This window comes from Tursiops truncatus, chromosome 21 (genome assembly GCF_011762595.2).
Source record: "Tursiops truncatus isolate mTurTru1 chromosome 21, mTurTru1.mat.Y, whole genome shotgun sequence".
In the NCBI taxonomy this organism is placed as follows: domain Eukaryota; kingdom Metazoa; phylum Chordata; class Mammalia; order Artiodactyla; family Delphinidae; genus Tursiops; species Tursiops truncatus.
The window spans coordinates 23,160,239-23,172,777 of record NC_047054.1 but is presented as its reverse complement, the minus strand read 5'-3'; the positions used below and the strand labels follow the sequence as shown (position 1 = coordinate 23,172,777).

Here is a 12,539-nt window from a genome sequence, read left to right as displayed (position 1 = left end):
AGGGAGACCAGCAGGCCCAGATCACATGAACCTTGCACACGGCTGCAGAGAGTTTAAGCTCCTACCACTGTTGCAAATAAAACCTCAGACAAATTAATCTCTCAGAGCCTCAGTTTCCTTATCCCTCAACATGGGATGAGAACACTTCATTGGGTTTGTTAAAGCGCAGTGCTTAATGTAAAATGTGCTATATTTAAAACGTATAACCAAGAAGGACCTACTGTATAAGGCAGGGAACTCTGCTCAATACTCTGTAATCACCTAAATGGGAAAAGAATTTGAAAAAGAATTGATACGTGTATAGGGATAACTGAATCACTTTGCTGTACACCTGAAACTAACACAACATTGTTAATCAACTAGACTCCAAAATAAGACAGAAATTTAAAAAATAATGTGCAACGCTTAAAACAGTAGACACTACTCAGTAGATGCTTAGTGAATTAATGTGCCCAAAATCCATACATGCTCTTACAAGTTTGATTATATTTGGACACGCACCTGATCTTCAATTCTCCAATTTTCTTACACATACGCAGTAAGACTGAAAAAAATTTTTCTAACAAAAATGGTCTCAGCACTAGCTCTAACCATTTTTTTTTTTTTTTTGCTCGTTGCTGGGAAAATGCTTGGAGGTCTTGGTAAAGAAGGAAACAGGCTTAGAAGGGTAGAGAGGAGAGGAGGCAGAATCAGAACGCAGCGACTGGACTCCAGGACAGCTCATGTTCCTTCTAAGGATAAGCCAGGCCCGGAGAAGCAATTATCCAACGTTTTCAGTCTCCTGTCACCCAGCATCCCAGGGCATGCACAGGACAGAAGCGCACGTGCGCGTGCGTGTGTGTCCCTTCCCTGCCCCAAAACACATCCTGCTGGCTTAGAGGGATACTGTTATTTAAAAACAGATGCCTCTTTGGAAACTCACACATTTTAAGTCCTGTAAATTGCACATGCTGGGTAAAGTAATTACACTTTTGTAGCACTTCCCCTCCCAGCACAAAGGAAATTCTGCCACTTCTATAAAAAGATAACACTTTCTGTGCTGTCCCTTCTCTCATGAGGCCAAAACTATCTATCCTATAGGTGGGCATAAGAGAAAAGTTCACAGAACAGGATCCTGGGGATTCGAGGGGAAAAAAAATGTTTTATCTCTAGGATTTCTTAGAATAATGTTGGCCTTCTGCCAGCATATCTACCTGATGACATAAGAATTTAGGAAGTGCAGAGAAAGGAACATCATTTTTTAAAAAAATTCACGAGAAGTAAAGGCTAACTGAAAGTAGAAATTAGTCTCTAACTTCTTTTCATGGGTTGGTGAGATGTACCTCAACTGTGAGAATCCTAGGTTTCTCTGTACCTTTGCAAAATCCTAGGGGCTGACATGATTGAGCTAGGCTGCTTTGGCATTCCCTCAGCGTTTTAAATTTGTGTAACAATACTGTATTACAGCCTGGAATTTGGAACCGTCTTCCTGGTGTGATTGGCATTTATTACTGCCATTTCTGGTTTTTTCCTCCAGTATTCTACATAATGTGCATTATAATGGTTGCAGCAGGGTTAAAACCTATGAGAAATACAAACGCAATTAAATTCCTGGACCGTTTTTCTTTATTCATGAATTGACACTTAGCTGTGAGCAGAAAAAGTAGCTAACTTTTAGGAAAGCACGAAATGAATAAATTGAAAATATGACCCACGGAAGAGATGACTTTGGGCTCTAGCCAAAGGCTCATTCTAACTCCCCCCACCCCAATAAAATGAAAAAAAAAGAACAAAGCAACTCAGGCAAATTTTTTCTTATAAAAATACTCAAGCCTCTCCGGGCCTTCCATCTTTACCTCCCAAACCCATCTACAAATTTTATGTCCCTTCTAGGTACAGGGCTGGGAAAGGAAAAGGTTGTAAGAGCCTGAGAATTAACTGCAAATTTTAGAGGAAAACAATTTGCAAAGACTGTTGATGAAAGAAGAAAAAAAAAAAAGTATATGAAATACACTATATATACCCAGTTTTTTAAGCTCCCCCAAATCGGGCTTTCAAATGGTTAAATGTCCTGAACACTATTATAACTAGACAGATATATGCAATATATTATGTTCCTGAATTAAAAGAGTGCTTTAAAAAATTTGCTTCAATTTTTCCTGAGAATTTCCAGTTCTCCACACCCCCTTTTTTTTTTTTTTTTAAACCACAGCTTCAAATTTTAAGTAAATTGTCCATCTTCTGTTGCCTACCCTCACAAGGTTTCCTAGGAGCAGGGGTCCCATGCCCTCTCTAATTTCCTGGGCACTCAGTTCACAGTATACAGCTTTTCGATTGCTAGCTATATAATCTGCAATTGTTCTGAAAGACCTCTCCTCTGCACTTCAAACCCAACCCTCTCGGTTGCCTCTTTCCCTTCCAGGTATTTTCTGCTTCTACACATACAACCACCATTTAGCTAGTCATCCAAAAGAGAAACCCAAGAGGCTCCACGGATGCAACTCCTAGGCTTCTCTCCTGGTCATCTGACAGTTACTGCAGCCCCTGAACACCTCTCCCGCCCGGCTCACCACCGCCAGCCACTGCCTAATCTTGAGACCAGGACTCCTGCAGTGTCATAGCCTCCAAATCCACTGCATCCCCTTCGCCACAGGAACATCTCAGAACGCCAAGACCCCGCTGCACAGAAGCCCAGCTCCCATCACAGGAAGTCTTTCCTGGTCCCTGGCATGGAAGGAGAGCTCCTCTATCCTTCCCCCACCAATGCCTCCCTCCCCTTCCCATGTCTCCCTCCCCCTCATATCCTGACTTCCCTTCCTCTCCCGCTTGTTTTCCCTTTTAAGCCTCTATCTTCATTGAAGGTCGATCCCTTTGACTAGACAATCTTTCCCCTCCTGTCTCAACCCTTCTTCAACTGGAAAACAAATCTCAACTATCACCTCTCTTTTTAAAGCTTTCTTTGATGTATATAGCTCCGTCACCCTCTCCTTCTGTTGCTGACTGGTTCCCAACTCAAACTACCGCCTCACTTAATTCAACACAGTGCTGCTTTACTGTACCTGTTTACACAGGGCCATCGCCACTAAACCTGGGCGCAACTTGGAGTAAGAGCTTTGTCCCAGATCTTGGGCCCCCCAGAATCTGAACGTGAAGGCCCCAGTCACTCAGCCTCTCAGTGCCTCAGTCACCTCCCCATATAATGAGGGTCCTCATCACCGCAATACCTACATCAGCTCCATTGAGAGGATGAGTCACGTGGTACATATAAAGTGCTTGGCCAGTACTTGACACAGAATTCTCAGAAGTTAACAATTCTTACCTGAGTGAACAGCTAAAAAGATGTCTGAAAATGTCCCAGGATCAAGTATTTCAGTATTTTCTTTTTCCGGCGCTCAGCAAAGACGACTAGGCAACAAACTAGGCAACTCTGTTCTGATAAGCTCCGCCGCTCGCTCCAACACACAGAGTGCGCTGACGTGGTGTGCAATATCCTCCCCGTACACTTAAAGATAGGGACGTGGGTTCAAGGAATCCTACCCAAGTCATCCCCATGGACAGATAAACTCATCCCCCATGACGCCCTCATATCAACATAGCATCAATTTAAAGACCTGGTCCCTGCTGGCCTCAAGCCCAGAGAGCCAGGCCGCCACTTTTGCCCCAGCTATTACTAAGGTTCATTCTCTTCATTCCTTCCTACATTTTTTCTTTGACCAAAGCAAGTACTGTTCAAGAGGCACATTTGCATTCCCCTTCCCCTACCCCCAAGGCAGACACTAAGGTGCCAAATGAAACTGAACACAAACATTCCAAAGTGGCCATCACACAGGGCAGCCTCGTTTGGGAACGCTGCTCTAGCACCACTGAACCAGAGCTTCCAGAAGCCCCTGTCCGAAAGGTCAAAATGAACCCCACAGCAGAAACCAAATTCTAAGAGTGAAAACCCAACTGCACCTCGAAATGAGCGGGCCCACATTGGCAGTGGCTGTCGGATGAACCAAGCACACTGGCCTGTGGGCGCACATGGAGGCTGCAGGTGACAGGTGGGGAGGTCATTTCCCAGAGGATCCATCCATCCATAACCGGCTCTAAATGCCACATTAAGGAAGTGGCTGCTTTGTGACAGCTTACCTATTCAAGGTCGTCACCACCATCCCCACCAGTAAGGATATTTCATATGCTTATAAAGAATTATATGTGCATACATGTGTAAGTGTGTGGTACTTACCTTGTGCTGGGGTACCAACTTTGGGTAGGTGTTGGGGATTGGAAACACTGTGATAAGACAGCATAGATCTTAAAGGGAAAAAAAAAAACCCAAAAATGAAATGTAATGATCCAGGAGTTAAACGGAGATAACATGTATCTCCTGGAATTCTGAGGAAAAGCCTCTCTTTGGGATAGGGCAATTCAGGTGATGAGATCTTGCAAAATGTAGGCTGAAACTTGACTTTTGCCTGGAAAGCTGTTCAAGCTAGACCAAGAGGGAAAGAGTGGTTGAAACAAATGGTGTGCAGAGTATGTACGGAGGTACCTTAGGAGGAAGCTTGAGTGTCATATTTGGACTTCACTGAGCGCTGAAGGAGCTGGGGTACCAGAGGACCCAGCAGTGTGTGTTAGAATGGATTGAGAAAGCACGTTAGAACAAGGAGAGCAGCTGAAGATCACTAGGAAGAGACAGGATAAGGAAATGAGATTAAACATTATGAGGAAAGGCTGTGAGGATCAGAGGCCTGATTCCCCAGGCCAGGCTTGGCAGCAAAACGAAATGTGACCAACCCAACGGTTTTGTAACACCTACAGATATTTCAAGGGAATTTATTGAAATCTAAGAGAAAAGACATAAAATTGCTTTTGTTCCTATGTTCATTATAGAAAATTTAGAAAACACAGAAAAGCACCAGAAAGTAAATACAAATGATCTGTAATCCACCAGATAGTTTTTTCTTATTAATGTTTGGTTATTTTTTAAAATTGGCATCACATAATATAAAACTTTTATTTTTGCTCTTTTCACTTTATGTCATGAGAATTAACCCCTCAATTAAAATGTAGAAGCTGGAAGAGAAAGTCAGATTCTCTCCTACAGCATTCAGAGGGAGCAATACCAACACCTTGACTCCAGATTTCTAGCCTCCAAAACTGAGAATAGATTTCTGTTGTTTTAAGCCTCCAAAAAAAAATTTACACGCACGCACGCACACACGTACATTCTTTAAAAATGTGGCTTTTAATGGCTACCTAATATTCTCTTTGAGGAATTACACCATGATTTACTTAGCAATTTCGCTGTTAGGCACAGAGTCTCTGTGAATTTTCCCCATCATAAATAACCCTGAGCATCACCCTTTTAAATAAATCTTTGTGCATGCTTATTATTTCCTTAGGGTAAATTTCTAAAAATAAAAGCGCGGAATCAAAGGGCTTGAAATTTTCGCATACAGTGCCAAGTCCTTCCGAAAGCCGCCGTGATTCACATGCCCATCGCAGCGCACAAGAATTCCCACTTCACTGCCCCATCACAAACGTCCTAGGCTTCGGTCCTCAAATAAGAGCATCCAATCTATCTATCCAACAAACAAATGCCGTTAGAAACAGATGACAAGTGGGCATAAGGGTTTATCAGGGAAATTTTAAAACCACTACTGGAAAAATAACTCAGAAACGCATATGCCATATCAGCAGTGGTCTTGCAACATCATTTTACCATGAAGTCACCACATTTTCATCCAAAACACTGTCACCAAATCCTATTTATGATTGAAATATAAGTTTATTGCATTTGATTTGATCTGGAGTAACAGACTCCAAACTTGGTTAAACTGTACAAACCCATTTCGTATTTTCCCCAGGTCATAATGTAGATTAATCTTATTGCTCAATGAAAACCCGCTGTTGCCACATCAAACTAGCACGGTACCCCTTCTCTGTGACAATTACATAAGAAACAACTTCTTCACGACCCCAATATTTGGGCAAAATTACTAAGTACTTTAAAAGGCGGAATGCGAGGTAAAAGATTTGTATTAACTTCTGAAGACCTGACTCTGTGTGATTTCTGCCCAACAGCTGACAAACATCTTTTTGATCAATAGTCCAACAAGGCCAGGTTTTTCTGTTTTAGTTTTAAGTACAAGAATGTTCAAAGCAATTTAAGGAGAAATTACTCTAATACCAGTGCTTCAACATAATAAAACACCTTTCAGCAATGATTTGTAATCAGCCTGAAAAGTACCCAATGACACAGATAACATAAAAGTAAAAATAAGACCAGATTACTGTTTATCTGATTTCCATTTTGAAAATTCAGTGACCAAAAATATTTTCTATCTACTACTAGAATGTCTCAATATACGGAACTTCAATACGACAAATAATTATGTCTGTTACTTATATATTTATTAACTTTAGTAAAGTCGGTCAAGTGAGAACTGCCAAGTGTTTTAAGAGAATACCATCTAGTCCAAAATTAGAGGCAAATTCTAGGAATTATTTTATTAATTGTAAAGTTATGTAAGAAATTATCTACCGCCCTATACATACATATACAGAAGCCTTGTAAGTCTCAGATCCCAGGGAGATTTTGACAACTGGTTTTTCTTTACAGGGACAACTTGCATAGGAACACATATGTATAGAATACTAGAAGTCAGAAAACCAGATGTATTCTTACAGTTGGCTAGCCCAATCTTAAAATTATTTTACCTCAAAGTTTTAAATACTACCCAGAGCAGAAGACTACTTCCTGCCCAAGTTCTCAAAAACTTCCAACCCTAAAAAGCTGCAAAAATTCTCCTAAGTCCTAGACTGTTCCTTCTATTCAATTGGAACCAAAGTAAGTGTTTCAAACATCACTGTTTCAGAGTGAGCTTTAGAAGCTCTCGATCAGGGCTGAAATGTACTGGAAAATAAAAGGAACTCACTTTTTTTAAAAAGTAGAAAAAAAAAAACCCTGGATTTTATAAAGTGATAAAGTCTAAATTACCCTGATTATCTATGAAACTATTTTCTCTTAATAATGAGTGGACTCACTCTTCCTCATCAGCTCAATGGCTATCAGAAACTACAACAAAACACATTTTTCCTCTCTTGTCATCACGTGTATATACATTGTATATGTGTGTGTTCTGTTTACTGGAATCCTTGGCCACGGCTTTTAAATGTGTTTGAGAACAAATTGCTGATCCCTGGGTGGGCAGGGAAAGGGTCCAGGGTGGTGGTTTTGTATATCGCTGAGCACATTAATGGGACTCACCAAATACCATATTTATTTTACTTGTGGCTTTCAGGGTTAGGAAAGAGAGGTTAGGAGTTTTTCAAAAACAAAACATAAACCCCAAACAGGGAATTAGGGCAAAATTACCTAGATCATTCAGGCCAACTTACTTTCTTTTCCTGAATTTTTAACATTATAAAACTTCTCTCTTCATGGTGTATCTGTTTTGTCTGTTCCACCTCTTGTACAACTTGGGTTCTGAAATCTTTTAAACTGTCCCCTTATTTTTAAAATAACAAGTATCTTGCTAAAACTGATACTTTCTAGAGCCACATGCCATTCCCACTGGTTAAGAGGCAGTGATTGTTACTGGGATCATCTGATTCTATCATACTAGTACCCAAGCCTCACACATTAAGACGCCCACGATCAGGGCAGACAACATGCCAGTGCTGTCGGCAGTTAAGCTGTATGGGTCTAGCAGAAAAATGTGACTTTTCTCTACCTAATTTTGTCAAGTAGGTTATGGTTTGGGGTCACTCAAACAAAAAAAATCTTTGGTTTAACCTGATTAACTTTCCAAGTTCTCAATCAGGTGAAGAGAGAAAGACAGTCTCAATGTAATATATTCTTACCCTTAGAAGTCAACAGATCGCCAATCTAAGAGACACAGAAAGGTTTCTGAAGCCATTATTATCTTGGTATGTTAGCTGAATTAGTTAAACACAGCAACTCCTTAAAAAAGCAAACTTATTTTTAAAATTTTATCTCAGTGGTAGGGAAAACAAATAGCAAAGCAGCAGGTAAGTTTCAAGAAAAAAGCGAAACATGCAATTCAAGGCTCCATCTCTTTGAAAAAGAAGGAATGTCAGTAGTACTCCACTTGTAGTTAAAAAACAACTAGCATGTAAGCAACGCTTTCCAAAATAACAGTTTAATAAAGGCAATTTCCTCAGGTGAGAAGGCAAATTTCTGGCTCACAGCAATTCACCTGGGGTTCACGGCAATTCACCTGGGGCTCACAGCAATTCACCTGGGTTGCACTACCTTGCAACCATGTTAAGAGTAAAATCTTGTGTTTATTTTGCATTGTTTTGCATGGGCTTAGGGCTCCCCTCCGTCTTCCCCATTTAAACAGTTCCTATCTTACAAGTGCACAAAGTGCTGAGGGCTTGTATGTTTTAGTTAAATCCTCCGCAACCTTTGGTTTCACTATCAGAATTTTAGTTTACACACAACACAGTATCTCCATAATAATCTCAACATCCTAATCGCTTTAGAATCAGTTTACCTTTCGGTTAACCTCATACATCAGCATGCAATACCTGTAAAAACGCTTTTACCGAGACTGCATACTTTCTTGCATCTAAACATAAAGTTCCTTTTAGAATGTTTAAAGTCGGTTTCGTGGGCTTCTTAAAAAGTAGGCGGAAAGTATTGTTTACTGGGCTCCAGATAATGTACCTGCAGGAACTGAGCCATTTAACAGGATATTACAAATATCCCAAGTACAAAATTCTGAAATGTTTGTTCAGGAGTTCCCCCCACGTTTATCGAATTTTGTTTCCACCAAAGGAACGCTCTGCAGCCGTTAACATATTTACGGTTGTTACGGACGCACCACATGAAATTGACGCTCAGACGTCAAAGTCCTACTAAAATAGCCTGGATCGTCACTTGGTGAATTGCAAAGTTTGAAACTCTTGTATTCAACTTCTGCTCCCCACAACCGCAAAGCCCCTAAACTTACAAAACCTAATCATCCAGGTTCGGGGTCTTTGACTCATCAGAGAAGAATGCGGCTGAAGAGTTATCTATTAATCCAAAATGCCTCAGCTGAGAAGATATTTCACCAAGAACTTTCACATTGAAAGGGAGGGGGCAGGGAACCGAAGGTGTCTTTTAACGAGAAACTTTACCCGATTTTCTTCCTTAAGCCACACAAACACACCCCACAACTTGCAGCCCCAGACGCAGAGCTAAGTGCTGACCCTCCCGGTCCCAATCATCTGAGGTCACCCAGGAGTCAGCTCTCGATTCCGCTTTTAAAATCCGGGGCAAACAAAGCTGAGCATTATACTTACAAAGGTCTCAGCAAAGTCCTCAAAGTTACGCAATTTTAGGCACGCAGACGCTCGTGGACCCACAAAAACACACTCTCCGATGATACAGCCTCCCGGGGCCACAGTTTGGGGCGGTGTCTCGGGGCCAGGACGATTCCCAAACCCTCGACCGCGGCGCTCCCTCCCCGGCGCAGCCCGGCGCCCCGGGACCCGCGCCCCGCCGGCCGGCCGCCCGCACTTTGCAGAAAGCCAGCGGCCGCCGTCCCAGGTCGTACCCGCCACCGCACCGAGCCACTCCGTACCTCTTCCTCCTGAAGGTTGGCCTCGTTCGGGGTGTTCTCCTTCTCGGCTTTGCTGCCGTTGTTCATCTTCCCGGTCCTCCCTCGCCGGGCAGGGCTGGGGCGCGGGGCTGGGCGAGGGCGCGCTCGCCCACTTTTCCCTTCCCCGGGCGCTGCGGGGGCTGGAGCCGGGGCAGCGGCGGCTCGGCTCGGCTCGGGCTCGGGCTCCCGCGGCGCGGCGAGACAGCGGCGGCGGGCGACTCAGGAAGTGCGAGGGAGAGACGGGGCAGGGCGAGGCGCCGGCGGACCGAGAAGGGGACGGAGACAATCGGGACCCGAGAGGGAGACCTGGAGAGGGCGGGCGGGCGCGAGGGGAGGAAGGAAAAAGGATGGGGCGAGGACGCGCGTCCCAGGAGTGAGCCCAGAGAGTTGGGGATGTGGCCGAGTAGGGGCCGGGGGCGGCCGCTGCCCGAGCGTAGCAGCTGCTGGAGGGAGGGGGCGAGGGGTACCCGGAGAGGAGCAGGAGGAGAAGGAGGTGCAGGGCAGCGGGGCGCGGCTGGGACCCGGAGAGCCGCTGAGTGCGCGCTCCTGGCTGGCTCTGGGAAGTACGGGCTCCAAGCAGCTCCCCTTCTCTCGCCTGCCTCCCTCTCTCCCTCCCTCCCCTCTCTCCTCCCTCCCCTCCTCCTCCTCTCTCCGCCCTCCCTGGACGTGGGCTGCCGGCTGGAGCCGGGAGGAACGGGACGCGGGACGGCAAGCCCCCCGCGGGAGGAGGGGCTGCGCCGAGGGCGGCTGCCCTGCGGCCGGATGGCGCGCGCCTGGGAGGGGCGGCGGGCGGCGGGCGGAAGCGGCGGACCCCAGCCCCCGACGCCGCGGTAGGTCGGAGGGCGAGGGCCGAGGAGGGGGGAGGGAAGAAGGTCAGGTCCTACCGCTTGCACGGTCCCTGGGGGTCGCCGGGCGTTTCGCGCAGCTCGGAGAGGGGCTTCGGGGAGGCAGGCCCTGCCCGCGCGAGGACCTGGAAGTGTGATGTGCTACTTTTGTTTGCTTGCTCTTCACGAGGGATTCGCACCCCAATCCCTACCCCTCCTTTTCAGTACCGGCCTAGACCTATTTCTTCCCTTCCTAGTCGGCAGCTTAAAATGACAGGACGCGAGAACTCGAGTGACATCCGGGGGCAGCCCGCTCCGGGCCGGCGTTTTCAGGGCGCAGCTTCAAACCCACCTCCGACGCCGGGCCCTCGGAAACCTCTCCAGCGTCTCCGAACCCGCCGCCCCTGTTCAGACTCCTCTACAGCCCTTTTCAGACTGTCCTAGAATTATTTGTTTACCTGGCTGCTTCTCTTTACTCTTTGGGGAGATCCTTTTTGGAAGACGAGACCGGGCCCTGTTTATCTTTTGAATCCCATGGCTATTTGAGTACGCTATCTGGTATACAGTAGGCGCTCAATAAATACTTGTTGGCTGAGGGAATATTTCTCACTGCCAGACGAACTGGAGGCCAAGACAGATGATATTCAGAGGGTCAAAGCCGCTGAAAGAAGGGACACTCAGCGTTCTGGGACGTCAGCGCTCTATGCTTGTTTACGCACCAACCTCGGAAGGAAGAACTGCCTGTTTCTGTTTCCTCCTCTGAAATGGAAGTAGTTCTATTTATCTACCAGGAGTTTGCTATTAGAGGAAATTATAGGTTGATAGATAAAACTATAGCACCTGGCACCCATTCGGACCCAGTTAAGTCTACCATACCTGGGAGCTGACATGATTAATTTCCACTTTCCCTGAGCCAAAGAGAACTTTTACAATATTGTATCATTTAAGCTTTCAAACTTAGTGACTGCTCCAAACACATAATTTAAAACTCCAAACATCGGTAGATTTCTCCCTCACTTCTCACTCCCAGGAATTCTCTCTCACAGCACGCTGTTCCCTTCCAGCACGGCGACCATCACAACTTCTAATTATTATTTGTTTGCTTCACTGTTTGTCTCCGCCCCCAACCCCCCCGACCTCCTCCCCCACTAGACATTCTTTACCCCAGACTGGTTTAAATGCTCCTGGGAATGGGATGGGGGTGGCGGCGGAGTTGAAGATAAGGCTTCTGCTTTTAGGGAATTGAAAGTGGTGCTGTGGAGACAAGATACCCCAAACAACTCCGCGGCAACGTCACCGCTGATCCTGGTTCAGATGGTAAAAAGCAAAGAAAATATTTGCTTTAAGAGCATTTTGAAGAGAAAAAAAAAAACAGTACTGATACTTGGATTTACATATTGGATTTTTCTGGTGTTGGGGGGCGTCTGGAGATTTTGATAAAGAGATTATATTGCTGTCATATTGTCATTTCTCTCTACGGGGGAAAACAAATGTCCCCCGGATGAAAATAAACCAAGAGTCTGTTTGAAATTGCAACTGAAGTTCAGAAGAGGCAAGGGTACAGTTATTCTTCCTTCAGTTATATAAGGAACCACGAGGGGGCGATGTCTTTCTGAGCAACGGCCGAGTGGTGGTCTTGGGCCCCTGTGCTGACCAATAATGCCGGCACTTTGCCCTCCTTGGCCATTCTTGCCTGTTCCTGAATACACTCCACAGAAAGGCATTGTCTTCGTGGAGCCTGGCCGAGGACCAAGAAAAATAACAATTGACCTAGTCCTTGATAGTCCCCGTCAGACTCCACTTACAAGTGGGTGGATGTTGGGTGGTCCTAGTGTGCTTGGAGAACCTCCCCTACCCCCATCCAAGGAAATGTGGCTTAATCTCAAGCAGAGAACCTGATTCCTTTGTCTTGAAGCCAAGTTGGCACCTTGTCCATTGTTAAAAGTCAAAACCCTCTGGAATAAAAAATGAGAATAAGTTCCATGAGAGGATCCTTGTCTGGCTTGTTTATTCTTGTGTTCACAACATTGAGACAGTGCCTAACACATAGTAGGCACTCAATAATTATTTTTGAATGAATGAACACATTCTCATCAGGTATTGGTTCTAGGGCTTGAATGATATGAACAGATCCTTC

The 12,539-nt window shown here is 45.1% G+C and overlaps 1 protein-coding gene and 1 long non-coding RNA gene across 7 annotated transcripts in view; one reads left to right on the top strand and one right to left on the bottom strand.

Annotated features, from left to right (window-relative positions):
- Positions 1-10,173, bottom strand: part of RBPMS (RNA binding protein, mRNA processing factor) — a 185,812-nt gene extending 175,639 nt beyond the window's left edge. Inside the window, exon 1 of one of the 5 annotated variants that reach the window (XM_073798560.1) lies at positions 9,561-10,173. In XM_073798560.1, the coding sequence (XP_073654661.1) occupies positions 9,561-9,626 (66 nt within the window). In that variant the 5' untranslated portion in view covers positions 9,627-10,173. The remainder of the gene's footprint in view (positions 1-9,560) is intronic. The other 4 variants (XM_019921405.3, XM_019921401.3, XM_073798559.1 and 1 more) reach the window with 4 other exon arrangements.
- Positions 9,419-11,550, top strand: LOC117310061 (uncharacterized). Of its 2 annotated transcripts, none has more exons than XR_012328914.1 (2): positions 9,419-9,575; positions 10,660-11,550. It is a non-coding gene; the product is annotated as an uncharacterized lncRNA (long non-coding RNA). The 2 variants fall into 2 exon arrangements; XR_012328915.1 differs by lacking the exon at positions 9,419-9,575 and adding an exon at positions 10,269-10,408.
- The last annotated feature ends 989 nt before the right edge of the window (positions 11,551-12,539 follow it).